This window comes from Poecilia formosa, unplaced genomic scaffold, assembly GCF_000485575.1.
Source record: "Poecilia formosa unplaced genomic scaffold, Poecilia_formosa-5.1.2 Scaffold0, whole genome shotgun sequence".
Taxonomy (NCBI): domain Eukaryota; kingdom Metazoa; phylum Chordata; class Actinopteri; order Cyprinodontiformes; family Poeciliidae; genus Poecilia; species Poecilia formosa.
The window spans coordinates 2,409,736-2,428,179 of NW_006799939.1; the positions used below are offsets into that span (position 1 = coordinate 2,409,736).

At 36.0% G+C, this 18,444-nt stretch overlaps 1 protein-coding gene across 1 annotated transcript in view; it reads right to left on the bottom strand.

The window, feature by feature from the left end:
• The window catches only part of LOC103150239 (CUB and sushi domain-containing protein 3-like), a 291,625-nt gene that overhangs the window by 216,486 nt on the left and 56,695 nt on the right, over window positions 1-18,444 (bottom strand). Inside the window, exons 3-4 of the mRNA XM_016670613.1 lie at window positions 15,479-15,591; window positions 3,490-3,684 (exon numbers count right to left, since the gene is read on the bottom strand). Of these exons, the coding sequence (XP_016526099.1) occupies window positions 3,490-3,684; window positions 15,479-15,591 (308 nt within the window). The remainder of the gene's footprint in view (window positions 1-3,489; window positions 3,685-15,478; window positions 15,592-18,444) is intronic.

Consider the following 18,444-nt stretch of genomic DNA (forward strand, 5'->3'; position numbering starts at 1 on the left):
ACAGAATCTATGCTTATGCAGTAGAAATTAAAGGAAGATATATGTCTAGGATTATTTTGTTACACTTTGCCATATTATTTTCCCTACACCTCTATGTCCATCATATGTGTTGTTCACAACTTAGCTCAACTTGTCCACCTTTGACTGGCTCAACAAATTTTGAAGGGGTTCCCTAGTCAAAAGTTAGATCTAAATCCTAATTAGATGCTGTATATGTTTTAAAATGATCCAAGGTGGCTGAATTAAAACAATTCTCCAAAGAAGACAGGACCAAACTTCCCCCAGAACAATTAAAGTTGTTGCCACCAAGGATGGTAGTTGGAGGGGGGAACAGGATTTGTGTTGCTGTGTGTTCACCTTAAAACAATCAGTGATGAGCAGAAGGCAGGATCTCGGAGAAAATAAGATCAAAGGACCATCTGGCTGCATAGAGGAGCAGGCCCAGATATTGCTGAGAGATTATGGCTCAAGCAGTGGCTGTGCAGCCCTAGAATGAAGGGATGTTTCTGGCCTGTGGCAACAGAGGCCAGAAACATCCCTAAATGGAAAGGAACAATTCACATCAGCTTTCTCCAGCCTCTAAGCCCACCATATTTCAAACATATGCCAAGCTATTTTCATTGTTCCGTGTTTTCGATTGTGAAGTGAAATCCTGCATTTGCTCTGCTGGTATTGGCATTTCTCACCATTAAATATTAACATGAGAGAAATATTTGACCCCTTTGAAGCTTAACCTCTAGTTTGAAGAATTTGTACATCTAAATAAACTGCCTCAGCAGCTAACAATTAAATTAATGGATAAGAAGAGGCTTTGGCCTGCTTTTCACAGGAATAACCGCATGACTTTTGAGAAAAAGCAAAAGGCACAACAGAGAATATTTTTAAAATTCAAACATTTTCAAAGCTTAATGCATTTCAAAAACTTCTGGGTCATTTCACCTCTGAGTTTTGTATCAATCGCTACGTTCTCCCTTCATTCTTTGCTTTTATAGCCGCAAACCAATCATTTCATTTTCATTTGTATTATTGTAAGTTTTTTTTTTTTTTTTCACTATTTGAGTATTCCTATGAGTGATGAAGGTAATTAGTTATATTGGTTATAACTATTTAATCCCCACAAATAACTTAATTGCATTTTATTTTTTCAAAATGTTCAATTAGTTTTGAGACTAAAGTAAAGTTTTGAGAAAACTATTTTATTTTCTCAGAACTTTAGAAATACACACCATTTCCATTTATTAACGTTCTTAATCCATAAAAGTAATAAATGTGAAGTGACTCAAATTCTAGAGGACAAAAATTAAATATTACCAGATTAGTACCCCAATAAAACCAAAATGACACATAACAGATGCATATAGAGTTAAGACAAAAAACATAAATCTATTTTATTTATTTTTTTACTAAACAGCAGAATCTAGCTAATAGTTCAAAGTATGGGGTTGGGCAGCAACCTGTTCTGTTCTGCAACATTAATGCTTGTAATAAAACTATTCACAGCTGATGTCCAGTTACCTGTTCATCTTTCCAGACTTTATCTTTTGATGCTTATCAATTGATAATTGTGGTGTTCCCACAATGCCAAATAAAGTGTTTGATGGCTACAAAAATTAGTTTGTTTTTAAAGAAAAAAAAATTACTTCCACTTTTTCATATTTTCATCTGTTAAACAATACACTAAACTTGCAATATTTTGGTTTAGCAAATAGAGCTGTCTTAATTTTTTTGAAAAAAGAATAATTACAGATCCAATTTCCTTTTTATTTCCATTTTGAAGCCAGGGATAATTTCCATGCCTTGTAAAGTTTGTCCTTGTTATAGTTACTAATGTTAAGCTGTAAAGAATGTTACCATTGAAATATATCCCAGAAGGCTACAGAAAAATAAAACCACCATTTTTTTATCATGTCATCTATTTGACATCACATTTGCTTGCTAAACTTTGCTTTTCTTCACACTAAGAAATTCATCATAATATCTGAGAAGAATGAAAAAATGGCTTTTTTTAAATAAAAAAAGCCATTTTTTTTACTGTGAATAGTTTTATTACAAGCATTAATGTTGCAGAACAGAACAGGTTGCTGCCCAACCCCATACTTTGAACTATTAGCTAGATTCTGCTGTTTAGTAAAAAAATAAATAAAATAGATTTATGTTTTTTGTCTTAACTCTATATGCACGTAGTCCACATGGACAACGTGGACTACGGCGTTGTCCATGTTTTTAATTGTGCCTCATTCTGTATTTAAGTTTCACAGCATGGAAAAGGATTGAATACAGTTCAAATAAAATAAACGATGAAATCAAATGCTAACCAAAATGAATAGACAGTAAGTAAAGCTTTAATTCAAAGTTGAATTAAAGCAGATTTAACTCCAGTGAAAAAATTAACTTATTTCAGTTAATCTAAAATGTGATGATTACATACGGCTATGTTTAATGGACATGGACTTGTCCATCCACGAGCCCTAAAGCATTCAGAAATATCTTACAACACCTTCATTTCAAAATAACTTTCAGATAACGCAGAAAAGGATTTTCTGGGTCAGTCCTGAACAATGGGCCTCATTTAAAAACAGAAAGGAATAAATTGCATGATTTAAAAAGCTGTAGCCCATCATTCATCAACCAGCTGTCAGATAGAAATCATCATCATGCTGAAGTGTCTCTTCTCATTCTGCATACTTTATGGCCTGGTTAAAGAGCTTGACAACACAGATTCCTGGTTATTCTACATCTCTGGAACCACATGAAAACATTTACATAACTCTGTATCTGCATCAAAAATAATACTGTAACTAAAGTAATGCAGAGTCAATTTTCCTCAATTTTCCTGCTGTTTATGCACTCATTAACTGATGTTATGATTTAACACAATGTAATATCTAAATGTTTGCATGTATGGACATTGTTGGCATGCTGGGAATTTATTCTATGGTGCTTTGTAAGCTGAACTGTCAGCAGCATGCATCACGAATGACTGAACACATGATCCCACAGGAGATTAAAAGTGTTCCACTCATTATCAGTCAAATATAGACTAAAAGCTGCAAAAACTATGGCTGAAAACATTCATATATTCAAGCTAGTTGTCCCCCAGAGATAAATATTTAATTAACCTTTTAAACCATGGAATCTCCAATCATCTCCATCAACATGATTAAAACATTTCCATCCCATCTGATTGCAAATATATTTATTGCTCTAATGAAGGGTTGTGCCATGCATTAGTACAGGAGGAGCTAATATGTCAGCCAATCTCATAACCATCAATCTGTCAATCATTAAAAAGCAATTAACACTTAGCAGTTAATAAGAGAAGGTCAGAATAAACTCGTCACCCCCTCGTTTTAAATTTCTTAGGGGAACACTAATGTAAAATGACATCAAGTACTCTTTCAAACCATACTGTACAGCTGCAGTAAAATGTAGGTATAGGATCAAACAACCACATTCCTTTTAATTTTTAGTAATAAAAGAAAATCTCACCTCTGCAGATTGGCACTGGAAAATCCCACACTGACACTCCAGCTGTGCTGGTCACGCAGGTGAGGAGTGAATGTCCGTCCAGGACGTAGCCTGTGACACATCGGTAGCGGATCTTGTCGCCAACGTTGAACTGAGTACCATTGCGTATCCCTTTGGCGGGAACTCCTGGGTTTCCACATGAGCTGCTTCGCAACTCTACAAAAGAAAGTCAAGAAGGAAAGACAAAATTAGTAAGACGATTCATGTTAAGTCAACAATCGTTACTTTTGCTAACTTAGCTAGTTTTTAAGTCACAGAAGTTATTTGTCATTTTGACCTGGCAGGTTTGGTACAATGAGAGAGCAAACTGTTGAAGAGTTTTATAAAGGGCTTTCTAATTCAGACTGGACAGCTAAATCACATAGGAGAGGACTGCTTTACTCACTAGATTGGAGACATGTTGTTAAAAGCTAAACAATATTGTTTTTGTATTTATTGTATTTAGTGCAAATACAACAAACGCAAATGAGAAGAACTCAGAAATTGATTGTAGTCTTTAGGCATTTCATCCGTCAGAAATCCTCTATGAAAAACAAAACCGGCCCATGTCAACAAATAAATAAACATCCAATAACCTCATTGAAATTGGCAGTGGACAAAGTGGTTTAAATAAAATATTAAAATCACTGTTTTGTAAACGTCGTGTACAATTATTGTTATCATGGTAAATTGGTAGCTACAGACTACAAATTTTGTCAATTTTTATTCAAGCTAGCCAAAACACCTCAATTATGTTTGGAAAATTAATCTTCACTTCTTCATTATCTTCATCTGAGCCATTTCCCAATTATATTAAGGGTACTTTATTTTTTGTTGTGTGATCTAGAAATCAGCACAACTATACTAGACTGTCAGTAAAAGGGAAAGATCAATATTTGTTGCTCTTTAGGCTTAGCAATGTCCCTCACAATCTTTACTTTAGGCTAGTTTAAAAAACACAAAGGCCTAGTTCACAACTTTTTTGGCATATACTGCCCAAAGTGCAGGTCCAAATGTTTTATTTGCTGACTTGCCAAGAGCTGACTGAACATGACATTTAAATAAGGACCGATATAGCTGACAAAACAGCCGTGGAGATCCATACCCATCTGGCCCAAGCACGTTTCTTCACTCTGCAAATATGGTGTTCCTGCAACTCGATGTAATCAGAAAATTCTAATTAATAAAAATCTTGAGCAGCAGTTTTCTAATTCTGTAGAAAAATAGCAGCTCTGGTCTGTCTTGCATAGATTATTCCTATGATCTCTAAGCCTGAGCAAACATGAGTTGAGCCTACTAAGGTTGTCTTTAGAATTTGAAATGTGCTTATGATCTTTATCATCTTGAAAAGGACGCGTTCTTTGAATATTACATTTCACCAGTCCGCCCCTGACAGTGTGATCTCTGTAACGCAAACCAAAGACATGACTGATACATAGCACACCCTTAAATATCAACACCCACCTTGACCATCTGTCTCATAGAAACCCCTTGTAGAAAGTATTGAGCTTAGCAACAGCGTAATATGAAGTAGTGAATAAAAACAGTATGCTTAATGTATAGCATACTAGGCAGCTCATTAAAGCATTGCTCTACCCTGTGGTATGTTTGTTTTTTCGGTGATTAAAGCATGTAAAGTCTTGATTGTGTTCATATACATTTACTTTCTTTAAGACATATATATTGTACAACATACCTTGAAGGTTGCTGTTGCCATGAAGAATTATTTATTGCAACAGAAACCATTTACTAATGTCTTAGGCATCAGTATGGCCAAATCTATTAAGTTGTCTTTTCAATTAAACAAAAGGACATGGTATTCTCCTCATCACTTCTAAAAAGTTTAAGTACCTGTTTCTTGCAGCCAGAGTCCCAACCCACTTTTCAAAATGTCAGAATTTTCATTTCTTGTCTCTTCAAAAAATTGCTTTTTACCCATTAATCAAAGCAAAGTACGGCATGTGTAAGCATGCACAACATTTTAGCTGCGAGTGAAACGCTTGACATAATGACAAAAACAAGGTTTCAGTTTCATTGAGATGGATTCATGTTGTCTGTTCCATACGAGTCACAGATTTAACATCGATTAGTGAAGTTATACAAACAACATTATCCATATTGCAGGCAGGTTTATATGTAACATTTTCACTCAGTCAAGAAGCTTGTTTATGAGCAGCCGCAAGACAGAAAACAAAGTAAAGGGGCTTTGAAAGCAATTTTATCATTTTTGATATTTAAAAAATGGCATGTTGAAAATGGCACACACCCTTTTTATTAATCAACGCAAATACCTTTACAGGCTTTACACCAAAGTCATCTCATAATTACTGATCACCTTTCAAAATGTATCAACTGGTCATGTTAACAAAAGCACTACAAGGTACAGATGGTCTTCCTTAGGGAAAAAGGTTGAAACCTAGCTTTTAAGTAAATACNAGCCAGAGTCCCAACCCACTTTTCAAAATGTCAGAATTTTCATTTCTTGTCTCTTCAAAAAATTGCTTTTTACCCATTAATCAAAGCAAAGTACGGCATGTGTAAGCATGCACAACATTTTAGCTGTGAGTGAAACGCTCGACATAATGACAAAAACAAGGTTTCAGTTTCATTGAGATGGATTCATGTTGTCTGTTCCATACGAGTCACAGATTTAACATCGATTAGTGAAGTTATACAAACAACATTATCCATATTGCAGGCAGGTTTATATGTAACATTTTCACTCAGTCAAGAAGCTTGTTTATGAGCAGCTGCAAGACAGAAAACAAAGTAAAGGGGCTTTGAAAGCAATTTTATCATTTTTGATATTTAAAAAATGGCATGTTGAAAATGGCACACACCCTTTTTATTAATCAACGCAAATACCTTTACAGGCTTTACACCAAAGTCATTTCATAATTACTGATCACCTTTCAAAATGTTTCCACTGGTCATGTTAACAAAAGCACTACAAGGTACAGATGGTCTTCCTTAGGGAAAAAGGTTGAAACCTAGCTTTTAAGTAAATACAGTTCAGAGGAGGCAGGGATGCAACAAGTTGCTTAAAATGAAATTATTTTTAATGAGATGTCAGGACAGGTCTGTAGTTCATTCCCAGCTGAGGCAAAGCAGGAGTTAGCAGGATTCCAACAGATAACAGCAAAGCTGAAGGTTTTACAGCAAGGATGCTCTGTTTTATCCTTTTGAGCTTTCAAACCCTGAAATGGAACATGCTGAATTTGGAAATGCTGGCAGGGTTTTGGAAATCTCAGAGCTAAAGCAAGGGATCTACATTCTGAAGTGAATATAGACACAGAGACTGCTGTTTCAGTGATGCTAGGGATGCATTGTGACAAAAAGTAAACTCTAATTATTTTTTACTCTCACTTAATAAAACCCTTTCTTATAGAGGCTGCTCTCTCACACGTCTACTGTGGTGTTGCCTTGACTTCTGAGAGAAACGTTTACTGAGAGCTCAAGTCAAGGCGTAAAAACTTTTCAAATACTGTTCTTATACATTTTATTTCTCAAAGAATAATTTGAATCTCAAGGTCAAAGCTTAGCAAAGCATGGAAATTAGCTGCAAAAGTCAAACTGGTGCAACTCTATAGTAAAGAAGACCTTTTATTCCTCTATTGCTTTGACTGAACACAATCTTTAAACACATTTAAATCCCTTTTAGAAAATCTTCTAGTAATCTCCACAAAATCTGCAGAGCCGTTATTCTAACCCCAGGTACAGTGATGCGTGTCTTTTCCAATTCAGCTTTTGCTGGTTATACAACTGACACCAAGTGTTGACAGTTTCGCTTGGGGCAAAATGAGAACTGACAAGAGTTCATGTCAGCAAACATTTAACACCTGTGAGGCTCAGAGTGCATATTACAATAATGAGTCATGTTTGACAAATAGTTTTCTTTAAAAATAATTTTGGTCGCAACAGACTTTCACTCCATGCTCAATTCTCTTAATGATAAAAATGAACATATAAAATAAATCTCACATCAAACAGTTGGCTCATTTTTCCAAAGGAACTCAAAAAATGTGACTTTATGTGTAATAATCACCTAAAAACCCTTTGATGCACAGTTCCCCAGAAACTTGTTACTGAACACTTTAGCAAATTGTGCAGCCTTGTGAAATAATTATTTTTGACATCTCCCATCTGTTGGTGTTTAATTATTTGAACCAACAAAGCAGGAATCAAAAAGACTTGTTCACACACGCATACACTGCACCATGTTCGAATGATCAAAAGAGATGTAGAATGTATATATTTGAGTTAGTGATGCTGAAGTTAATTGCACTGACCGACTTTGAAGTCTGGTTTTCTAACATAAATTTGAGCAAATTATTATTGCAGTTCAGTTATTCATTAACTTAAAACGGCAAAAGCTGACATACTCCTGCTGACATAAACTCCTTAACAATGCTCCAGCAACTCAAAGTGGTTTCAGACCACAGAGACTTTTTCAAAGTTCCTTTTGCAACGTCAGAGTTTCTCTTATTTTGTGCCTGCACTGCACAAACTGAATCCAGCGGTAAACTGCGTTAACAGAACATTTCTTCCTACTTCAAAGAAAAGCTTTGCTGGTACGAAGGTGCCAATCTGCAGAGCAGTGACAAAGCTGGTCCAGACTAGATAGGTGCCTGGTACCGGTGGAGAATATAAGTGCAAACTCTAGATACTCTTTGAAGGAAAAAAAACTTTTCAACATCAAAATAAGTCAGTTCCTACAGCTGCTTCCAGTGTTTCCCATCTTGCCACAAAGGTTGGTATACAAGACAAATGTGTGCTATGTAAATCTAAACATAAGGAAATGCAGAGTTTTTTATGAAACAGCAAGTCTTTACACATCTTTAAACTACAGGATGTGTGTTCTGATGCACCTGTGTTCTGTGTATTGTGTGTGTATTGGAACAAAGGGTGCAGATAAACGTTCTACTGCGTTGGTACAGAGAACCTCGCTCCTAAGACAAAGTCATCTCATTTAACATATTCAGTCCTACTGCAGGGCTCCTTCTCAGGCCCTATTGTACTTTTAACCCACCACTGTCAATGCTTTTCCTTCTCATAAAATCTTTACTCTTATACCCCATTGGAACTTTGACATTTAACTCCTAGGAATAATTTTTAAATCCACATTGCATGCACCATTTCCTTCCCCATGCAACAATCAAAACAATTATCATACATGAGAACTGGAGAAGTTTTGGCTTGTGGGGCCAAAAAGAGGCAATGGGGCTTAGATTATTGTTGAACTATGTATTACTGCATTTAAAAATTCTCTGAACACTATGATCGATTTACCATGTTAGTGTCACCATGCAGGCAAATATATTTTCAACATGTCAAAAAAAAAACCCTGTGGTTTATATGGTGATTCAACTCTGCATGCTAAAGTATGAGACAAGATGTTGCAGGGGTGTTTACCTAAGGCAGGACATTTTTCTAGCCCACAAAAATTCAGTAGACCAATCACCTCAAAGTGTGATTGGTCTATACAGTAGTAGCTAATTCTGGCCCTCAAGAGCTAGTAACCTTTATGCTTTAGATGTTTCAGCAGAGGTGAATAAAATAATTTATTTATTTATTTCAAGTTCATAACTCATGAGACAATTCAGCCATTAGGACACTGGCTCTTGAGAACTGGAGCTAATCACCCCTGGGCTTTGTAGTCTGATTTCAGAATACAAAGATAGTCTGAAATCAAATCATGAATAGTCACTGAAAAAAAAAAACGTACTTCTTTATTTCAGGTTTGAAGGAAAGGAAATTCAAAACAACTAGATTACCAAGAGTCCATCTCTGATTATTAATACCTTACATTGTTTTGTTTTTTTTTTGGTTTTTTTGTTGTTGTTTTTTGAACCAGTGAAAGTTAATCAATAGATAAAGCATTGTATGAAACCTATTTGTGTGTCTGGTGTTTCATAAAGGTACAACACAAAAAGCCTGGTAAATTATTACATGGATTGAACATATTGTTTGGCTAGAAAAACATAAAATGGATGAAAAAATGCAGGTAGATAATTACTGTATTGGTTTGCTGGTAAAGAAAAATGTATCCACTAAAAAAACAACATTTTAAAACTCTGAGGACAGTGAATCACTTTAGCAATTAATTGATTGGAAACTCTGGCATAGTTTGTTTTTAGCCATGGGAATTAAGCCTTTTTTGTTTCTAATGTTTTAGTTTGATGAGCAGTGTTGTTGTAGTGTGAATAAAAAGTAACTAACACACAAACAGACCAGGGAAAAAAGACAACAGAGAACTTGCTGTTCCAGAATGTTACAATTCACGCTGAAAAACAGACTGTACCCTCTGAACCTTGTACCTAAAATAGCTCTCATTTTAGCTGCCAGATGTTGCAGGGAGTTATAGCAGATTGCACGTGGGTAAATAAAAACATGGCAACAATAAGAAGAATTTCCAGTTCTGAAAAATGCATGTTGTGAATAATGTAAATGGCCTTAATATCCTTTTGAAGGAATTTATTTATTTTTAGATTGTGCTCTGAGGTAGCAACATAGAAACTAGCCAAGACATTAATCAGCTTCTATTTAATTGATTGTAAATAGCTGGTTTTAGTCAAAGAATACAGTGTCCATTATCAAAGTGAATAATTGCAACACAAATACACTGCAGATCTAGCAAAAAATAATAATTTAAAAACAAAATATTTTTTGGAAGACCACAAAGCAAAAATAAGAACCTACACATCCTCTTCAATTATATTGCTGTATGAAAAGTCATATTAATTAGGGGTGCCCCAATACAGCTTTTTCACTTCTGATATGATGACATTTACAGGTTTAAGTAATGGCCAATACTGATATTAATCCAATATGACATCAGCACATAAATACTTTTACTACTTATCTTGTTATTGGGAATGTTAGGAAAGGCTTCGTATTGATATTACTCAAAGAGAGAACAATAGTCTCCAACAACTTGAGATCAAGTGAACCATTTCTTCTTAACCAAAGGGTCAGCGTGGGGGATGGAAGTGCTGCTGGATATAAATGCTAAGTTGGAGTAAAAGCTGGTGCAGAGTACTTATATCAGAGATTTTAGATGCAGGCTGAAATAATCCAATACTGATTTTTTGGGAGATATCAAACCACTTTCTGATATCAATATCGGATTGGGACAACCCAAATATTAATATTCTTCGATATAGCTATCAAAGGACATAATGCAATTGTAATAGTTTTGCTATTTTTGATGACAAAGATTTTAGTTTCCCTTGTGTGTTTTTTTAACTGTATAAAATTTTGTGGGATGTCTACAGAGACAGTATCACATACTGATGATTGTGATATTCCTGCAGTAAGGAAAACAGGTATTTGATCCTATCCTGATTTTCTAAGTTTGTTTACTGCTACGGAAATAAGAGTTTCTAATTTATTACTTTCTTTTTCTTCCAGGGTGTAGAAGAACTTAAATTTTGAATGGAGGGGCCAGCAGGGCCACATACTGAAAAATCTTGGACAAGAACCCATTTCCTCGCAGCTAGAAGACTTTGGATTATGGTTAGGGTCTACTAGTATAGCAAACATCCAAAACGTACAGTCAACATGACAAAACCAGCATATTCATGTCATGCAGTGACCTATTTATTCTGCAGGATGATTCTGAGATCACTTCAAGAAACTAAACAAAAGAAAGCTTTGTGTAGTATCAGCATGCAGTATAACTTTGTGTTAAACTTCAGGGCAAAAAAGCGCACATGAATAACAATGTGTACTTAATATTGTACCAGACTTTCAATTTTTATGAGAACCCACACAAGAAATAATGTTTTAGATGTGGTGTTAGCCATCGGCAAACAAGTATTGCTGTCAAGAAGTCCCCAAATAAATTCTTGATCTAACTGAATCCTGCAAAAACAGCAGCTCAGAAACTCCTGGGGATGGTTTCATGTGCAAAACATTCTCATTAAACAGGAAACCAATGCATGCAAAGCAATTTTAATCTAAAAGTATCATAAAACATTACCTGATGTACAAACAGAAGTCATTCTACAGGAAAGCTAAATAAACAAAACAATGATATGTGTAACCTTCACCTAAATGTCTAATCTTTTTGGACCAGAGAGAAAGTAGTACTTGTTTTAAACTTGGGGAAAAAAAGTTAGTTATGAACATATTTCGCCTTTTCCACATACTTGTAGTCCAGATAAGAAAAATAGCAAAAGGCTACATGATTATAATAAAGCCCTTCACTGAAACACACAGACAATAGAAGTAGGTCTATCTTGTCTCTTTCTATATAGCAGCAGTAAGGGCGAGTTATGCGAAAAAGTGAATGAGGAATTTCAATTTGAGATTTCTCTGGGGTGAGCTATTTATTTCTCCTGTATATCTAATGACTCTGTAGCCTTTGAAGAAGATGGAAGTTTGACGGAGTCGCAGTGTTGCGAGCACACTTTCCCCACAGGAGAAGCCAGCGTAGACCGGCTTCCCAGCTAGATGCTTCACTGGTTGCTAAGATGAGCAGAGTGTTTTTATGCAGGTGGGGAAAAGTGTACTGACTGAAGCTGTGTTAGATCACAGTGCAAAGCAGCTGGTAAACAACACATGCTCATACATGCAGACACACACTTTTCTGGCTCAACGGACGACCTGCAATGACACAAGCAATCTGATTTGGGGGGGAAAAAGAAATTATATTTTATGGGTCAAGTATCCTAAAAACAGACAGGCACGTTTGAGACTGAGGTTGCAATGCTTATATTACAAATTCAAGCATCACCAAAGGTGAAGCATGTCACACATATGCTGTGTCATATATATCTCCAGTCAATTTAAGCAGTAGCCTCCATTGCCTAGATGCGTTCCACAAGAGGCCCCAAATCCTAACTCCTCAATAAAAGCAGTTTCATCATTCCAACATTTTTTAAGCAACATTTTTTTTCTTGAACCCAGAAAGTTTCAAAAGTGGCTCTAATCAGTAAATTCAATTCACAGAAATACTTGATGTATCGACAGGCCATTGAGAAATTAGATTCAGTTGGAACATGTCCTTCATTGCGTCCTTCTTGTAGAGGAAAGATTAAAATCCAATTGTGGTCAAGATTCAATCATCTCTAACACCCTTAAAGCATCACACATTCTTAGTCATAAAAAAGAGCAGCACATACATATTCATGTGAAAGATGACGCTAACCACTTTAGTATAAAAAGAACAGTGCAGGCAGTGAGAGAGTCAACATGGCAAGCAGTAAATATTTTATGGGTGAGCTTAGGCTGTTCATGTGTTTTTAAATGATAAACCTAAAAAAGCCCAAGTTCAGTAACGGTTCACTTATTCACCTTTACATTTTCTTAATGCAGCTACAACAAAAGGATCAATTGGTGATTGCAAACAACAGATCACCAGGTCACAGAATGGTGCCCATAACAAATGTGAAAGGTCACCAGTGATGAGACATTCAGGAGCAATTCAACAATGTAATCCATGAAAAAGGTTATGCAAAATTTGTAGACATAAAATGTCAGTAGGAAGATTAGGTGCCCTCTTGGTCATAAATGTCAGAATAAATTGTGCGATTCAATAAGAAGTTTTATTGATGTTCAATTAAGTTTTATTTCATGTGGATTTTCTGTATGGTGGACAGTTTTAAAATATTCTTAGTACAATATGCTCCTCCTAGTATTTGGTTAAGTGGGTGGTACATTTAACTTTATTTTATAGCAAAATGAAATAATTGTTACCTTCAGTTGTAGATATCAAATATGACTTCAAAGAAATTTAACTTCATACTTTGATGACTTGAAATTTGAATCTGTCTGTAACAGAAGCCAATTTCCTGACGAGACACTCTACCTAAAGCAGAGTGCTCCTTTATTAAGACATTTGGAGCAGTTCTTAGGAGTGTTGGGCTGAGATGTAGTTCATTTGATAATCTGAGCAGACTCGTAGCTTCGTCAGGTGTTTGCTAATTGCTGCTGCTAGTCCGAAGGGGCCAAGTCAGGGAATCGGAGTACAGGGGTGCTATGAAGGGCAGAAGCCTGGCTGGAAACAGCAGCTCCCAGGAGGAGCTTTGTGAGAGCAAGTGTTTAGGCGCTCCTGAATGATTCCCACAGGAGATTAAGGTATTTCTCAAACATGCATGAAAGAATCAAAGCAACACCCCAGATGTTTTTGACAAAGGAATAACATTATATGTCATAAAGCTTGAAAAAGTCAATTTTACGAAATTCCTCCTCCCCTTACCCATATAAATGTCCTTTAGTAGTAAATGTTTGTAACAAACAACAAGTTCCATAAATCCAGGCCTTGAGGGCCGATGTCCTGCATCTTTTAGATGTGTCCATGGTTCAATACACCTAAAGACTTGACTGAATCACCTGCTTGGTGATTCAGTCAGATTCTCCAGAGTCCTGCTAATGACCTCATTATTAGACTCATGTGTGTTGAAGCAGAGACACATCTAAAAGTTGCAGGATACTAGTCCTCAAGGCTGGGATTTGACCCCTGTTCCAGATGGATACTTCACTACTCTTCTATAAGAAATAATCATTTATATCAACAGGTTTGTTTGTTGACAAAGACTCTTTTATTAAGCAATTTAAGTTACCTATTCATTTTGAATCAACACCTCTGTGGTCAAACATCTTGATAATTGAGTTTTTCCCTGAGGACAATGATCCTAAACAAATGCAAACTGTTTTTGAAATAATCAAAGCTTCTGCAACAGCCGGTCCTCAAACCTGCTGAAATATTTTTTTTTCTCATCCTAAGACTTTAAATAATGCAACATTATCATGTCATATTCTTAGTTTATAGGACAAACACAAGAACTGGTGGTGACTAAAACATCATTTTAGAGAGGAGTGGGACTTGTAGGAATTTATGCTGCAATCTGGATAATGTACTGCCACACTAGACGATTAAAGAATGAGTGATATACCTAAAAAGCTGAGCTGTGCAGAACATGGGATGGGTTTATCATTACCATATTAGAGCGTTGGCTCAATCCTTAATCTGACTCCCACATCAAAATAACGACACAACTCAGATGAAATGTTTGCAGAATATTTTATCTGCGAACCACTGTATAGTGGTATTTTTTAACCTTATAAATTAGCTTGTAATATTTCTAAAGGTTTTTAAAAAATAAAAGGTAGACAGATGGTACAAAATACATCATGGTGAGAGAATGTTCAAATAGACAAATGGCTTCATTAAAGGTCTTAGACTGGTAAAGTCTGTGGTAGGCGAAGAAAGGAGAAGGCACTAAATAGAGGGAGGGAGGGAGAGTGATTGAGACGAGGAGATATGTTTATCAACAGTCATTAGCAGTCAAGTCCTACTAATGACCTCATCATTTGAGTCAGGTGTGTTGAAGCAGAGACATCTAAAAGTTGCAGAATACCAGTCACTGAGGCCTGAATTTGAAGACTTCTGACATAGCAGATATACCTGTTCTTTTGCTGGCAAAGAAACAAGTAGAAGAACAACCAAGACGATAGATTAAATTAGAACAATATAAACAGGAAATAATAAATACAAACATTGATGGGGGAGTAAACAATTGCATCAAAGGTCTGTGATCACAGAGAGCGATAGTTTATTTTTAGAAAGTTCTCCACAGCTTTGCTTCTACACCGATATCTTGGTACATCAATTAGTTCAACTAATTCCCATTGCCATCTGCTTTGCAATATTAACTGCACCTCTGGAGTAGCAAATGAGGTTCAGAGATTTTAGGGGCAGGGATGTTGATTTACAAAATATGAGAATGATTTGCCTAATTGAAGCACCTAACTGTTCCATAACTCAAGAGCAAAGTCCCAGAGATAATCAGTTAGATTAAGTGTGATCACGCCTTTCTCTCTCAGGAATAGGTGGTCTATTTTCCCCGTATTGATGGATTCTCCCTTTAAACGAAGAGCCATTTATGCAGAGCTGCCTATTTCATGTAAAAGGCTGTCTTTTTTTCTTCCGGTAGGAGTCAAAGAACAGAAATGATGCTGTTCTTACCTTCATAAGCCACCTTAAATCCATGAGCGCTTACTGCAAAGTCACTGGTAAGCCTCAATGAAAAAATGGAATCAGAACTGGTAACAGGCGGAGGGATGGTAAATCCTGTTAACCTGCAGACAAGAGAAGGAGATCTCAGTTCTGAATGTTTGAGTTCAGACACAATGTAAGCACATTAACTATCAATACATATTGATGAAATTGTGCTTTACTCCTTATTCCTAATAAACCGTTAGATTAATCAAATACATTGCATAATATTCCATAAAACATTTTTTTTTGCAGACACTACACCAGCTAGAACACATAGTCCCATTTTCAAACATTGTGGTGGCAGCATCATGCACAGAGGATGCTTTATATCAACAAGTACAGGGAAGTTTGTAGGTACATGGAGCTATAAGGCAGTTTTTAAAATGGCAACAAAAAAAAAAAACAACAGTCTGAGGTACAACAAGTTCACAAAACATGCCACCAGAAGTACAACTGAACTACTAAGATCAAGGGACATTCATGTCCTAGAATGGTCAAGCAAAAGTCAAGCAAGAATTGCAGACTGCATAAAAACACACGATCCAATTTGACTGAGCTTGAGCTATTTAGCAGAAAAGACATATCAACATGTAGATTTGCAAACGTGACAGAGACACTCTTGAATTGCTGTAAAGGTGCTTCTAAAAAGTATTCATTCAGGTTAGCTGAATACAGCTGCATACCACAGCTCATTTCTTTTACAAGCAACTCTATTTTTTATTTGTAACAATAATTGCAACATGTTTGAAAACTTAATAAGCAAATTCCTAATGCACTATTTTCCTTTTACACTTTAGGAAGAAAGATATGCAAAAAAAAAAAAAAAAACATCTACAAACCTTTCATAACAAATAATGGCATTGTTCAATCTAAAGGAAAAAAACTTTCAGAACTGAGATGAAGTGTAACAATCAGTAATAAACCAGAGTACTATTCTATCAGAACCCAAGTAGGGAACCCTCCCCTTTTGTCGAAGATGTCTCAGGGCTCACAGCTATATTGTAACAGTCTGATTCATTGCTGCATTTCAAATTAGGTGCAGATCCAAACAAATCCATTTACTTTCATGACGTCGTAAAAGAGATGTGTAGCTGACCATTTCTCAGCAGAAGCTGCTGATGTTCTATCGACCTTTCACAGCAGCGAGCCGGGCTGCAAAACATGAAGTCAAACTTGTGTGCAGTAGTTGCCTCATGTTCCATTACCTGTTATTGCTGGTTTTGAACACATTTGAAACTGAATCTCAACTTGACAATAAGCCAGGTAAATAATGTCTGTAGCTTGCCAAACTTTGAAAAAAGGAACCCTCACAGTGACAGCAAAGGAGAGGGGGCTTTATTTACAGCTTCAATAGAGTTTCCAATTACAGCACAGTGAACTGTGCAGTAAATAATTACCCTTTTTGCAGGTACTCGCAGCATGTCCAGACACTACCAGCGGTAAGCAGTGATGCAATTTTAAACACAGGAAACATAACTTAAGTGTGACCTTGTAAGATGTGCAATCACTCTAAAGACTATTGTACTCAATTTATAAGGAACTTTGGTTTAAATTAAAAGTGAAGGGAAGCTTGGGGTCTACAAGAGTCATTGTTTGTGCATTTCACGTGATAAACAGCAAAGAAAAGAGGCAGGACACCATTTATTTGACACTTTGTATCCCTTTACTGTCTAAGGTTTCTGACTAATCGCATCCGCTTTTACCGTTTAAAAACTGATCACATGCTAAGCTATAAAGAAAATATGTTTTACTTTGCAGGCTCAACACACATATATCAAGCTGAGAAAACAAAATCAAACTTAGCATTAACTTAAAGGGAGGATGTAAAAATATAAATTAAAACATTAACAATTTTAATCTCACGCTGCAGATTAGTAGATATTGCGAGTGTGCAAAAATAAAAACTTTATGAAGAACCAATGTACAAGTTCACTCTGACCTTGGTTCAGAACTACAAAAGTAACATTTATAAGCCACATCATATACCAGAGAGCCTGTCTTTAGTAACAAAATTCACTGCTGTGTCTGCAGGGGGTGAAAAAGAGTAGGAGGAACCCGCAGTACTTTCTTCGAGTTCAAGTAATGTATTTTCAAAGAATAATAGTTTGATGTGAAGCTTGGAAGTCTTTAAAATTACCCCCTTTCCCAAAGTTTGAAGAGGAGGATCCATGGGGGGACTAATTACTGGCTGAGAAAAACAGAACAGAATAGGACAATCAGGTTGTGTGGCGCCTGCTCACACACTGATGGGCCAAAGGCACCCACCAGCTCGAGTGCATTGCAGATTGAGGCAGAAATACAAGCCCTTACCTGCAATAGTAACAGAAAAGAGAAAAAAAATATGAACAACTAACAAACCTGTTATCACTTTTAAAAAGCTGCTTCATGCATTATCTGTGAGTGGACTGAAAATGAAGATAAAATGTGCAAAACAGGAAAAAAGATTTGCTGCTATGGCAACATGTGATACAGAAGAGGAAGGACAAGAGAGAACAGATGCTGAGCTGCAGCAACATACAATAAACATTTGGTCTGATGAACAAGATCACAGCTCTTCAGGATCCAAAATTCAGACAACTGTAAAATTAATTTAAAAATACATAAAAATGTGGTGAAGTGATTAATAGATGAGGACAAAAAGGAATGGCAAAAAACAAAACTGGTCCTGAAGATAAAATAATTAAGATTCCATCTTGCAAAAGATGCATGTATGCTTGTTGATTTGTATAGATATGGACAGATGTCCACCTTAAAACACACAATTAGAGAATTTTAATTTGCCAGATGGATTTTTTTAATGCAAGATTTCAATTATGAGAGGGATAAATGGGGTTAGATACGTTTTAAATCAAGCCCCACCCCTTCATCTAAGCATGGGTCTGACATAACAAAACAAAACAACAAAAAAAACCTCAAAAGGATCTCATGCCAAC